This window comes from Ylistrum balloti, unplaced genomic scaffold, assembly GCF_031769215.1.
Source record: "Ylistrum balloti isolate Yb309-2 unplaced genomic scaffold, AGI_CSIRO_Ybal_v1 Utg371128, whole genome shotgun sequence".
NCBI classification, from domain to species: domain Eukaryota; kingdom Metazoa; phylum Mollusca; class Bivalvia; order Pectinida; family Pectinidae; genus Ylistrum; species Ylistrum balloti.
Genome location: NW_026782619.1, coordinates 46057 through 60214, shown reverse-complemented (window position 1 = coordinate 60214; position 14158 = coordinate 46057). Strand labels below are relative to the sequence as shown.

Here is a 14158-nt window from a genome sequence, read left to right as displayed (position 1 = left end):
ATTCTGATCCCAAGCAGTGAAATATTAACAAGAATTATCGATTTTTAACGTTTATCTACAAGCATTTGGCTTTTAATTTCCCACACTTAGTTTGTATGGGTGCTGTGTCAGCCTGTGGCACAAACAAATGCTAATCATTCTTGATCAAACATTTACCGGTTCCAGCAGCCTGACATTATTGATAATTGGTGTGTAGCCATTGTCAGGTCTATTTGCATTGTGTTCTGAACCAGTAAAAGGTTGCCATTTCAATACCATCTTACCAAACTTATTTTTGTAAACAAGATTTAAGCGACCACATGACGATTTAAGAACTGTGCATTTGGTTGTCATCCTAACAGAGTTTTTGGGTAAGTGTTAAAACGCCAGTCTTATACAACATAATGTAGAGTGTTTTGACGTAGGTTTGATGTTGTCGTGTTTACACGTTTGACGGGATATTTCAGTATTGATGTTTGATGTCGGGTAATGTCGCATCAGCTAAGTCTATGAAGGATCAATGCTTGTCCCATTTAAAAGAATAAGACAGGGTATATTTTCCATATTCACTGACTGACTAGATGACAAACACCATTTCCTTCAATTTCATTTTCAATTAAGGATTGTTTAAATGACAGATACTCCTTCCTGAAGATGGGCTCCAAGACGTATATAATCATTGCTTTAACTTACTCCCTAGGACACTCACCTGAAGGCTGTGGTCTTCACTGTCATTTCATTCTTGTAGTTCTTTTTCTAATGATACCAGTACTTTGAAAGTTTTCATATAATTACTATGCCTACTTATAAATCTGTGAAGCTGCGTTGAAAAAATATGGCCCCTCCCCCTCCCCAGCATGAAACTAACATTTTATTACAGGAATGTTGGGCCTCTAAACCGCTCCTGTCAGTCGAAAACAAAATAATACAGATCGAAAAAAATATTGAAACACAGTTCAATCAAATCGAACATAATCAAATTAACAGACCTGGAAAATGTTAATCACTGAAACTAAAACATTCTTATAGATCTCAGAATTAACAGAGGTAAGTACCATCTAATTAAAATGTTGTTAATTTTCAGAGGGAATCCGACACACCTGCTACTACCCTATTCTTACAGAGTACCGATACAGACCTTGATGGCACTGCCGGTCCTCCGGCCCAACCTCCCCCGACCCCGGAAATCCTAACACCAAAGGCACCCGTGGAAGAGAAGCCTGCCACAAAAAGACCTAGATCCTGTCACAAAAAGACAAAAGTTCAAATTGCCAAGACGAGAAAACCAAAAGAGGCAGAAATGGAGAAGAAAGAAGAGGAAGCTCCTAAACAGGAGACACCACCTCCTGCCCCTCCTCAGGAAGAAAGGTAAGAATATTACACATCTTAACCCCTCTTTCTCCTCTTCCTCTCCTCCTCGTCCTCTTCCCTCCCTCCCTCCTCCTCCTTAGGAAGAAAGGTACGAATATTATATTTCTTTTATAACACACCAAAACAGTAAAGATACCACCTCTCCTGCCCTTCCCCAGGGCGAAAGGTAAGACTATTATGTATCTTACCCCTCCTTCTCCTCCTCCTCCCTCCTCCTCCTCCTCCTCCCCAGGAAGAAAGTTAGGAATGTTTCCTGGTATATTTTTATATCTCACTTTATTATGATAAGCACACCAATCCTTCATCATCTCTGCCCTCTAATCGGGAAGATAGATACGAATTACAAAGTGAAACTTTCCTTCTACTATTCCTCCTCAATAAGATAGGTACAAACAGTATATATAATACATTGCAACGAGAAACAATCCTGTTCTCGGATATAAAGACAAGAATTGTGTCTAACTGTCTCTCATTACATTGGGAAACGTGACTTTGTCTCCCTCACTCTTCCCCTCCTGTCCCTCTTCGGGAACATTATGTTTCTAATGGGAAATGGTCTACCCCTCCATCTCTACCTAACGAAGAAAAGTGTTGATATTATATATCACACATAAAAACATTTTATTTCCTTCCTGCGCCCACGCCTCCTCTGGATGGAAGTTAAAGGTATCAAATAATAGTATATGAGAGTTGCCACTTCTCATAACTGTTGAATGTGGAGATATTCTTTTTGAAGTTTTCTTTCTAATGAAGACATTATTAATTGATGGACTGCAAATATAAAGTACATCACTTTTGTATGAGGCTGTCCACTTCTCATAACTGTTGAATGTGGAAATGTTTTTAAAAAATTATTCTTTTTGAAGTTTTCTTTCTAATGAAGACATTATTAATTGATGGACTGCAAATATAAAGTACATCACTTTTGTATGAGGCTGTCAATTCCCTTAGTTATTGAAGGCCGTTTCATTGCTGGTCTGCAAATGTTTTTAAAAAATTATTCTTTTATATGAGGTTGTCTGTTCCCTTAACTGTAGAAGGCCTTTTTTATATGAGCTTGTCTATTCCCTTAACTGTAGGCCTTTTTGTATGATGTTGCCTGTTCTCAGAACTGTAGAAGGCCTTTTTTGTATGATGTTGCCTGTTCTCAGAACTGTAGAAGGCATTTTTTGTATGATGTTGCCTGTTCTCAGAACTGCAGAAGGCCTTTTTTTGTATGAAATTGTCTTTTCCCAGAAGATTGAAGGCATTTTTTGTTGGAGGTTGTCTGTTCCCTTAACTGTAGAAAGCCCTTTTTGTATGAGGTTGTCTGTTCCTAGAAATGTTGAAGGCATTATCATTGACGGACAGCAATGCTTAAATGTATGGTTTATTTTATATCAGAATGTCTATTCCTTTAATTGTAGAAGGCTTTTTTATTGACGGACAGCAATGTTAAATGCATGGCTCTTTTATATCAGGTTGTCTGTTTAACTGTAGAAGGCTTTTTATTGACGGACGGCAATGCTGAATGTAGAGCCTTTACTACCGTATATCTGTGCTCTTTCATTTATTGGCTGCGGGTTTAGTTGATACCACCCTATAGTAACTATGTACAGAAACAAAACAAATCAATGGTTAAAACTAGCAGTAATTAAACATTTAGATTTCAAACAAACGGTGTATTTGGCTGGCTGATGAAAGCTGACACTGACATTTAAGCGGATATTGTAAGAGAACAAATAAATAATTGATGTTACCATTGATGTTCTGTACCTACATGCCTGATAGCTGTGTCTACTGAAAGCGACAGCTTTACGACTAAAATTGATTACGTCTATAAAGTTCCTGGAATTTGCTATATATTGGATGAAGACAAGTAAGTAGAATTGTCGTATTTTCGTCAACATTTAATATACTGATTGTGTATTATACGTACTGACACTCGAACGGTTTCCAAGTGCAGGATGTATATATAGCTTTAACGGGCTAATTCATTATTTGTTTTATTTATAGAGTGTTCACATAGCACTCTGTTCAAATGGTTGATTTGATTCAAGGATAGGAAATAGCAGTGGCCTGATATAGGGGAGATGACAGTACCCTGTGATAAGGGGATTAACAGTGCCCAAGGATAAGAAATGATAGTGGCCTGATATAGGGGAGATAATAGTGCCCAGTAATAAGGGGATTAACAGTGCCCAAGGATAGGAAATGACAGTATCCTGATATAGGTGAGATGATATTGCCCAGTGATAAGAGGATTAACAGTGCCCAAGGATAAGAAATAATAGTAGCCTGATATAGGGGAGGTAATAGTGCCCAGTGATAAGGGGATTAACAATGCCCAAGGATAAGAAATAATAGTAGCCTGATATAGGGGAGATGGTTGTGCCCAGTGATAAGGGGATTAACAGTACTCAAGGATAAGAAATAATAGTAGCCTGATATAGGGGAGATGGTTGTGCCCAGTGATAAGGGGATTAACAGTACTCAAGGATAAGAAATAATAGTAGCCTGATATAGGGGAGATGGTTGTGCCCAGTGATAAGAGGATTAACAGTACTCAAGGATAAGAAATAATAGTAGCCTGATATAGGGGAGATGATTGTGCCCAGTGATAAGAGGATTAACAGTACTCAAGGGTAAGAAATAATAGTAGCCTGATATAGGGGAGATGGTTGTGCCCAGTGATAAGAGGATTAACAGTACTCAAGGATAAGAAATAATAGTAGCCTGATATAGGGGAGATGATTGTGCCCAGTGATAAGGGGATTAACAGTACTCAAGGATAAGAAATAATAGTAGCCTGATATAGGGGAGATAATAGTGCCCAGTGATAAGGACATTAACAGTACTCAAGGGTAAGAAATAATAGTAGCCTAATACAGGGGAGATGATTGTGACCTGTGATAAGGACATTAACAGTACTCAAGGGTAAGAAATACTTTCCGCACTGGCTTAGTTTTCATCAACATAACATAAAATGATGAATCAAATATTCATAACAAACAACAAAGACTACATCTCATCAATACTCTAATACCCATAAACTTCCATTGTGTGATGGTAAACTTCAAGTCTTATATACATGAGGAGACAATAAGCTAAGGATACAAGGGGAGTTGGATATGTTTGGTTCAGAGGATGGCTTTGTATCAATTGTTCTGGAGACAGCTAGATATAGATAGTGGTCTGGATTGTATGTTTTATACGTATCCGTTTATAGTGTATCTAAATTGTTCAGATGTTATCTGTAAAAATGATACGGATGATACCTTGGTAGTGCCATCAATAATTTATATATCAGGTTGGCATTATGTCTCAGAGAAAAATTAAACTCTGGTGTTATACAGGTATGTTTTTGTAAATGAATGTTTGAAAACGGAATAACAGAAATAAACAAGTTTTAACGAAGATTTTAAAATGTTAAATAAATTCAGCTGTCGAGAATATAAAAAATAAATGTAAAAATGAGGTGAACCTATATTCAATATCTATAATTTAAATTTGAATGGAAGGATTTTCTTCATCACATATGTGTATCTGTCGCCTCTGTAGTAGATCTGAGGAACACCTGTGTATATGGCGTGTTACACATTTACACTTCGATAATATCCAGTGTCAACAAAACATTGAATTAATTCTTCCTGTAGATTAACAAATAAGAACATATCATTTGAATACATTTGTTAAGATTGGCAAATAAATAAGAATATGTTGAATACACTGCCTCTCGATCTACCAATAAATATGGTCGCTTTTGTTAGTAATTTCAATATGTTTTCGGGTCAAGCATGATTACATTTGAAATTATCATAATCCCTGGGCTGGCTCAGTCAGTGAAGATAGAAAGACACGGATCAATCAACTCTTTTAACACTTAACTCTCTAGGTGGTGTTAATACAAATATATCTTGTCCTGTCGTATCAAATATCTCCCATTATTTACCTGTGGGGCAGGTACCCTTTTCACCATTCTACCACGGAATATTTTATATACACTGTCGATATATGTATATATATATATCACCAAGATCTCATTTCATACTCTTTAAAGTTTTTCTAAAGGCTTTTATTGACGAACCTTGGCCAAGCTCCAATTTCCAACCTTCCTTTTTATTTCGTTTCTGCAAAAACAGGCCATAAGAAAAGAACATCGTTTTGTCTGAAAACAAATGTTTAAACCAATTATCATTGTATAAGATAATCACCGAAACTACAAATAAAACAAAGACATAACTTATCAGATTAGGTATTTAAGGTCTTCTGACGAATTAGTGGATAGTGAAGGTTATATGAAATATGTAAGTACAGGTAGGTTCTATTGACAAATGTTTGTAGAGATCACACGCAGTTTTGTATGGTATAATAAACCATGTTACTAAGGCATACACCATATACCGTTCACGCACGTTGCAACTAAGTCATCTTGTGTCTCTCGTCTACGACTAAAGACAAACAGACCCGTGGTAGATTTTAACGAGAACCCTCTCAATATAACTTGACAGGTGAGAATTGTTCAAACTTTGAATCGTGACCATGTGTTGGGTGTAGTAGTGTTACGGTGACATTGCTTAATGTGACTAGTTTTCGTGTTGTCTGGGAGGAGGGCAATATCTACCTATTGGATTGTAAATCCAAGTTCTCCTTCGGCGGTTCCTGGATTAATACTCACACAGGTACTGTAATTTGGAAACTATAGATTGGCTTTCTGGAACATACATATACTGCATACATTTGTAATATCTGAAATATAAATGGTGTTCGCTGAACAACATTCCGCGAGATTTTTGTTAAATCATTCCTGTTATAACTTTTAAGTTGTATCATATATTGGCGAGCTTTTGGTTCAAGCACAGATTAATATTTCATTCTCTCGAGTAGTGTTTTCTTAATTTTTCAATCAGGTATTGTTTTTTATTGGAAGTTTGACAAACCGTTATATTAAAAGTGATAATACCTCATTGTATTAACAATTCTAATCTTAAAAATGTTACATTAATCAATAGCAGGGAGTCACAGTTTTCATGTCTTGTTTCAGGAAGACTCTTTGGCTTGAATAATTTTTACGTTATAAATTACTGAAAAATATGATAACATCCACTGCATGAATCCTCCGTCAATCTGGGAGCATTCTATGGTCATGACACCGTTATGTTTGATATTACTTTTTTACGAATTACTGAGGATCATTTATTGTTTTTGAGTAATATCATGTGATATTCAGTGAAATCATGTGACATTGGGTGATATCATGTGATTTTGAGTGAAATCATGTGACATTGTGTGAAATCATGTGATTTTGAGTGAAATCATGTGATATTGAGTGAAATCCTGTGATACTGGGTGATATCATTTGATATTGAGTGATTGAGTGATATCAAGTGATATTGAGTACTTGAGTGATATCATGTGATTTTGAATGATATTATGTGATATTGAGAGCTTGAGTGATATCATGTGATACTGAGTAATATTATGTGATATTGAGAGCTTGAGAGATATCATGTGATACTGAGTGATATAATGTGATACTGAGTGATGCTTAAAATGTTCACGAACTATCAGTGATTCAATAGGATAAGACACGGATTTAATAGGAAATTCATTAACAGGATACAGGAGGTAATTAAAGGTAGGTATGCCGCTTCATTACCGAAAAATGTGTAAGATATGTATAAACAAGTGTGTTATGAGATTTAAAAGATACATATATGTATGATGTATTAATCTAAATATGATTGGTGTGTTAATAGTTCATTCTATTCTCAAAAATAACAACTAATATGGTTAACAAATCCTCGATAGGACCGATTGTTTAACTTTAAAACATTGTCTCATTTTGAAATAGTCAGAACATTTTGGAGAACGACACAGCATCATCAAGATAGATGTAGCTTCCCATCCTCTGGAGTAAAGTGTGAGGAACTTAGATAAATGTAGCTTCCCATCCTCTAGAGTTAGGCGTAAGGAAGATGCATGTTTCCTTCCCTCTAGAGCCAGGTGTTGGGAATATACATACATGTAGGTTCCTACCCTCCAGAGCTAGGTGTTAGGAATATACATACATGTAGGTTCCTACCCGCCAGAGCTAGGTGTTAGGAATATACATACATGTAGATTCCTACCCACTAGAGCTAGATGTTATGAATATACATAAATGTAGGTTCATACCCTCCAAAGCTAGGTGTTAGGAATATACATAAATGTAGATTCCTACCCACTAGAGCGAGGTGTTAGGGATATACGTCAATGTAGCGTCCCACCCACTAGAGGTAGATATTAGGAATATAAATAAATGTAGCTTTCTACCTACTTAAGAGTTATGTTATAAAACCAAAAAACAGCCCCAAACTAACCAAAATAACTATCAATGCAAAGATGTAAACTTACGAGTGACTGAATAGTATCTTCTTTCGCAATTACTGAATCCACCTCTGGTTTGTGGAACTTAAATTTGTGGAGGTAAGTCAAAGTATGTGGTTTACATTAGCACTGTACCTGTTGCGGCACTATTTGATGGGTATACCTGTACGATTGTGTACCTGTATTATTGCATAACTGCATGATCGTATACCTGAAGTAGGGACTGTGATTTTAAGTAATTCACCAGGTGATAAGTGTTGTACCAGGCCACAGCGGTGTAGAATAGTTGAGGATTGGTTTACTTTTTGATTACAGAATGGAACAGAATACCTTAATTTAAGGTAACAATCATTTACAATATTAAATCATGAAAAATCATAAAGAATAAATATTAAGTTACTAAATTATGGCAGGGTGAAATTTAAAACTAAATGTGGTGCTGAAAGGTTTTATTTTAAATCATTTATCGTTTCATTGCCTCACTATGGAGATGAAATATTGGTTGTAAATATCTTACTGGATCATATTATTCAGACTAGAACAAATGAATTGTGCTAACATATTTTATTGACGTGAGTGTGCTGATATGCTGCTATTTGCATAGATAATGATAAATGTATACATACCATAATATGCCTGTATTATGGTATTGGCCGTTCTGTAATGATGTATTTTCAGTTGTAATCACCTGTTGTGAATGTTTAAGCTCCAATAACTTTTAGTGTTACTATTGGTCAATCAGTCACCAGTCCTTTTATTCTATGTCCGATAAGTAATTTAACAATGATTAATATTTTTCTAAACTGATCCTATTCCCTTACATAAATATATAAAGGGACATTAATGATGTGCATTAAATAAGTTGAATTTTACAGTGAAACTGTATGATATATTAATTGATTATCAGTAGTAGAGATATTTTATCCTGTAATAATTCGTCATTCAAGTGAATCATTTTTCACCAACCATCACGCATTACATTATCGCCTAATACGCAGTAAACGAGAAATCTGGAAAACATTTTCAACCTTTTTTTGTCTATTTCAGTTTACAAAAATAATTGTAATTAAAAAAGACTATTGAAGTTTGTAAGTTACACCTAAATAATTTTGAATTTCTTTTGATATTTATCTTGTCGTAATGAAATATTGCAAAATGATTAATGATTTTTTTTCAGTGCTTTCAATCTGTATAATACTTATCGCAAAACTAGAAGATATTATGTTTAATATAAATCTAACTCAAAAAAGCTTTATTTACATTGGAGCTCAATATCTGCTCTGTCTCTCGTGTCTTTAAGATCTCCCATTACCCACACACATTGCTAGACATCTAAAATGAGATTTCCATGTTTCTTGGTGTGTCGAGTTATTGATCAGAGAAAGGGAAGGACATGTTTACCTTAGCTCTGACAGGGTCAATAGCACAAGGCAACTGTCACTGCAATCCCGATAAAATGCATAGTAACTGCTATATAATTGCTAATAGGGAAAACAGCCGTGACGTGGGCTTATCACATTACCTTTCAGGAGAGGTAATTTGCCCGTGTTAATATGCAACACCTCAATGACAGACTAAGATATACTCTGACGAGTTTATAAGCAATGGGTCCTTATCTTATCACAAAATCCAAGTACAATGGATTTTTACGTTGAATCGTAGTTATATCTATAAAGGATTATAGGGGATTGGAGTTTTGTTTAGAGTGAATTAGGAAAGTGAAGCCTGGGAAAGCCCCAAAGATGAATGTCTGGGATACCATCCATTTTGTGACTGATCCGGGTTGGTCTATTTCTCTAATGAGCAAATGAAGTTAGTGTGTATTGGCGGTATCTATAGACAAGTTTCTTATAACTGATATACTTCATTTTTACCCGAATCGGCAAATTAATGATACTTCTGCGGTGGGTGAGTAAAGGGTTTAACTTGTACATCTGTTTAAAATGAAAGAAAGGAAATGAAAGATGAGTGGGTACAGTCAGCTGTAGGGGACAAGAAAGTCAGTCTATTGTGAACTGAAGGAAATGAGAAAATGAGTTTATTTGTTTACTTAGTTGAGTGAGTTAATTAAAATGGCCCATTGACATGAAGAAGAGAGTTTTGCTGAAAAATAAGGCATGAAATTTAGTTCGCTGTGATAGCAATATGGAAAGTGAATGTAAAATATTTGAATTGAGAGGGAAGAGTTAGTTAATTCGATATGAGTTCATGGGAATGTTAAAGTGACTTTGTTGTGAGATTTGAATGGTGAAGAGAAGTAATCGTGAAGTAACAGATGTTTGGGATTTACTTCACTCTGAGCTGCTGGGGATGAGTAAAGGTTAACTATAGTTTAGTGTAATACATGGTTACATATCACACTTGTTGTACAAGGGTTTCCCGTGTTGTTTTCCTTGTTATGGAACCCTCTATCTTACCTGTGTACAGTAGTACCACAGGTATGGACGTGGCCCAGGAGGCTGAAGTGTGATATTCATTGATCAAAAGCCCACGACAAGGAGACACAGCCAATTACACTTGTAGTCATTCTACTTGTACCAACATCCAGGCAAAAGCAATCGATTATCTTGCATGTATTGTACTGTAGCATGGTGCACTATTTTAAGCCTGATATAGGTTTATCGAATTTCCTGGGGGTTAAAAAAACGCTGTGGAATTTGTGGGCTAGATATTGGAATGACATAACACTCTTACTAGAGTGTAATGGTTCCTACACACTTGTAAAAATCATTATATGATCGTATGTCCTAAACACTGGTACATAGAACTAGTGGATATCACTTGCTACACACTCAAACACAAATAAGTGGTAGTGTTTCCTACACGATGTAACACATAACTAGAGTGTAGTGTTTCCTTTCCTTAAAGCATTAATGGTTGTATTCCTTACACAGTAGTACATAGAACTTTTGGATATCATATTCTACACACTGTAACACAAATAAGTGGTAGTGTTTCCTACACACTAAAACACATCACTAGGGAGTAGTATTTCCTACACGCTGTGTTTACTACACACTGGTGAAAAGCATTCAGGAGTTGTATTCCCTACACAGTGGTACATATAACTAGGAGTTAGTATTTCCTACTAGTATTTGCGTACTTCGGTGTACACAAAATTATGTATGTGGTATTTTGTAGTCGATTTAGAAACACTGTTCTAATGGATATATTTCCCCAGTTACCCAATTTCATTTTGGCTGACAAAAACCTTTTGAGCATTGGTTCTTTGCTATTTGTTAAAATGCTGATTAGTATTAGTGACAATATACCAACAGTAATCAAGTATTATGTTATATCAATTTTGATGGCATTTTAAGGTATTTTGTAAATAATTTTCCGTTTTCTGGTTTGAACTCTACATATAGTAGATTAAACACATGGGAACGGATACATACAACCTTAAGCTAATGTGTTTATTTTTAACTTCAAATTTTCATGGACAGCACAGTGTCAATACAATAGGCGGTAAAAGTCAGTTATAAAGTTTGAATTGAGGATTAAATAAGTATTGATTACTCTATACCATAGCACCTATTTGGTCAAAGTATTGCCATAAATAGTATTACAGGTGGTTATGTATTGGAACGTGTAAGTACTATTGACACAGACTGGAGGGGGTGTAGCTGATCTATATAGGTCAGTGATCAAATGCGACCATAATGTGGTCACTCACTAAATAGAAATCATAACAACTCCTGTATATCATATTTGGGTGTTATCCTGAGTAGTAACGAAGGTCTGTGTAGTATGTAGGGTTCCAACATGGCGAACATACTTGGTTGGTGTCAACACAACATCTAGTGCAACTGGAAATTGTAAGTTTTTATTCTGTGTCACAAAGTGTTGTTGGTTTGGAGGGGAGACATATTATTTTCGGACTTTAAAAAGGCGAACTAACTGTCAAACTGACCTTAAATGAAAGCAAAAATATGTCAAATTTTTACATATTTGTGATGAATCAATACATATGTATAGAGTATATTTATTACAAAAGCGTTTTGACATTAACAAACAAGAAAACTACAGCCTAAATTTTAACTGACATATAAGCTTATCACTAACGCTACAAGATATAATTTAGAGATACCAGCCTTTGCTGTCATTTTTCTGTCAATGGATATATCGACAATATAGAATCAATAATGATAGATTGGGATGTTTATATCGACTACTATAGGGGTTGGCTAACACTAGGGGATGTCTTGTCACTCCATGGTCTTTGATGATAATCTGCCAATAACCATGCAAGCTTTATATCATATTTACATGGAAAACACCTGGTTTTATTCTGGGTTTTGATGTTAGCAGAAAAGGGTTGTGAACTTAACTTATATACGTGTCCTTTACTAGAAGTGATATTTTATCAGTAAAAAGCTTCTATCTAATGAGTTTCTACCTTAGAGTCTCAACCTAGCAGTTCTACACTATGACATCTTCTGTGGGTTCCTTCATGGGTGTCCAACTAAAGATTTATATATCAAGGACATGGTGCACCCTGGGATAATTAAGGCCTTCTTTCATATGATTCAACTAAAGGTTTACACAGAGAAAATTCTCAGATTACCTTAGATATTTATGGCCTCATTTGACCCATCGCGGGAGGTAGGATTGTTTAGATTTGTTTGAAGTTATAACAGTCTTATAAGATATGATATACCATGTCACACATATGATGTTTTGAGGAACCCCTAGTTATATTCTGTTTCTATAAATGACTTCCCATAAACTCATATTACCGCTTGTACAATTGTGTGCAGAAAGTCCTGAATACAAATGCTGCGGCTGAGAATGCTGTAAACTTGGTGTGGTTAGTACACCTAGATTCAACTGAGGAAAGTGTTGTTGAGGAAGGTTTTTTATTTATATATTTACAGTAAGGAGGAAAAAGACATTAAGGTGAATATTGCCGTTCCTGAGTTGCCCACATACCAGAAAGAGGAAAAACAACGTAAAACCAAAGAAAAACGGAAGTCAGAACGCCACTTGGTGGTCAAACCGAAATTTGAACCCAAGGATGACCCAGTGGTAGGTAGCACATATATTTCTAACAAAAATATATTACATAAATTGTATATTATGAAATATGACTATGATTTGTTATCTTCATTTCTTTCATGTAGTTCAGGATTAATCTTAGTTGGTATTAGACTTTGAAGATGAAAATAAATTACAGAATGCCTGACAAGGGTTAATTGTTTAGACTGTGTACATGTTAAGACTTTTGAGTTCTATTTATCTACGCTTCGTTCTATGGACATTTTAACTGAAGGGTCAAGGAGTTTGTATATTCATATTAAATGTTTAAGTCCCTTAGTAAACAAAGCATATCATGCTATATAAATGGATGTATTTACTGTAGGTCAACCGTTACCATAATTTTATCTGTAAAAGTCAATTCGATATTCAATCCATATTAGGCAGTACTTAGATACAATGAACAACTTTATGAACCTTAATAATGTCAGTCGGTAATTTATCACCATGGGAACTGAAAATATTACCTTATTAGACTTTATATCCATTACGTATTTTAAAGCAGTTTGTCTACATCATCTAACTGCTATAAAGAGATGACGTCCATTACCTTGAGGTAAAGGTGATAGCATGCAGGGGTTAAAGGTCAAAGCACTAATGATAAAGTTTTTAAAATGTGTAAATACTAAACGCACTACAGAGTTAAGAAGTATGAACATAATTACCATGGAAACCATGCTGTCAAATTATTGAAGTTCTGGTCAAGATTCGTTATTATGCTGGTATGATGAACATTGGAGAAAAGACATTTTCTCAGTGTAGTATTTATTTTGATTCGCTTCCATCTGTCTCGAAAGCTTAGATTTTGTAAGATGCTAAGTTGAATTCTTTACAAGGATTAATTCACTGTTGTATTTTAAATGTTGATTTTTAAGGATATTAGATATAAAAAATGTAGTAAATATGATATATTGTGATATATATATATATATATATATTGGTGAAAGGATAAATGAACATCAGTATAAATTATTTGTTTTGCAGGACGTGTTAGATGAGGAGTTGAAGGCACGTGTCCGTGAATTTGATTGGTCAAATATGGAGATGACTGGTTCCGAGGAATCCCCGAGGGTATGTTTGACATTAGGGAAATATCAGGATATATCATATATTACGATATTCCTCGAGTTTTGTCGGACATTACGTAATCCTGAGGGAATGGGGTATATCAGACATTTCGGAACCCTTGCGGGTGTGTCAGACATAGGGAATCTCCAAGGGGATGGCAGACAGGGAATCACCGAGGGTATGTCAGGGAATCACCAGGGGTATGTCAGACAAAGAAACACCAGGGGTATGTCAGACATTTTTAGAGTGTATGTGGTCTCGTTACATTCAGTCACAGTTTTGTTAGGTATATTTCCGGAGTATTCAGGTTTATGTAGATTTTTATAGTATATGTGGTCTCGTTACATTCAGTCAC

The 14158-nt window shown here is 35.3% G+C and overlaps 1 protein-coding gene across 1 annotated transcript in view; it reads left to right on the top strand.

Moving 5' to 3' along the window:
- The window catches only part of LOC132560889 (uncharacterized), a 55633-nt gene that overhangs the window by 38346 nt on the left and 3129 nt on the right, over window positions 1-14158 (top strand). The window contains exons 10-12 of the mRNA XM_060225590.1: window positions 1064-1347; window positions 12576-12726; window positions 13720-13806. Of these exons, the coding sequence (XP_060081573.1) occupies window positions 1064-1347; window positions 12576-12726; window positions 13720-13806 (522 nt within the window). The remainder of the gene's footprint in view (window positions 1-1063; window positions 1348-12575; window positions 12727-13719; window positions 13807-14158) is intronic.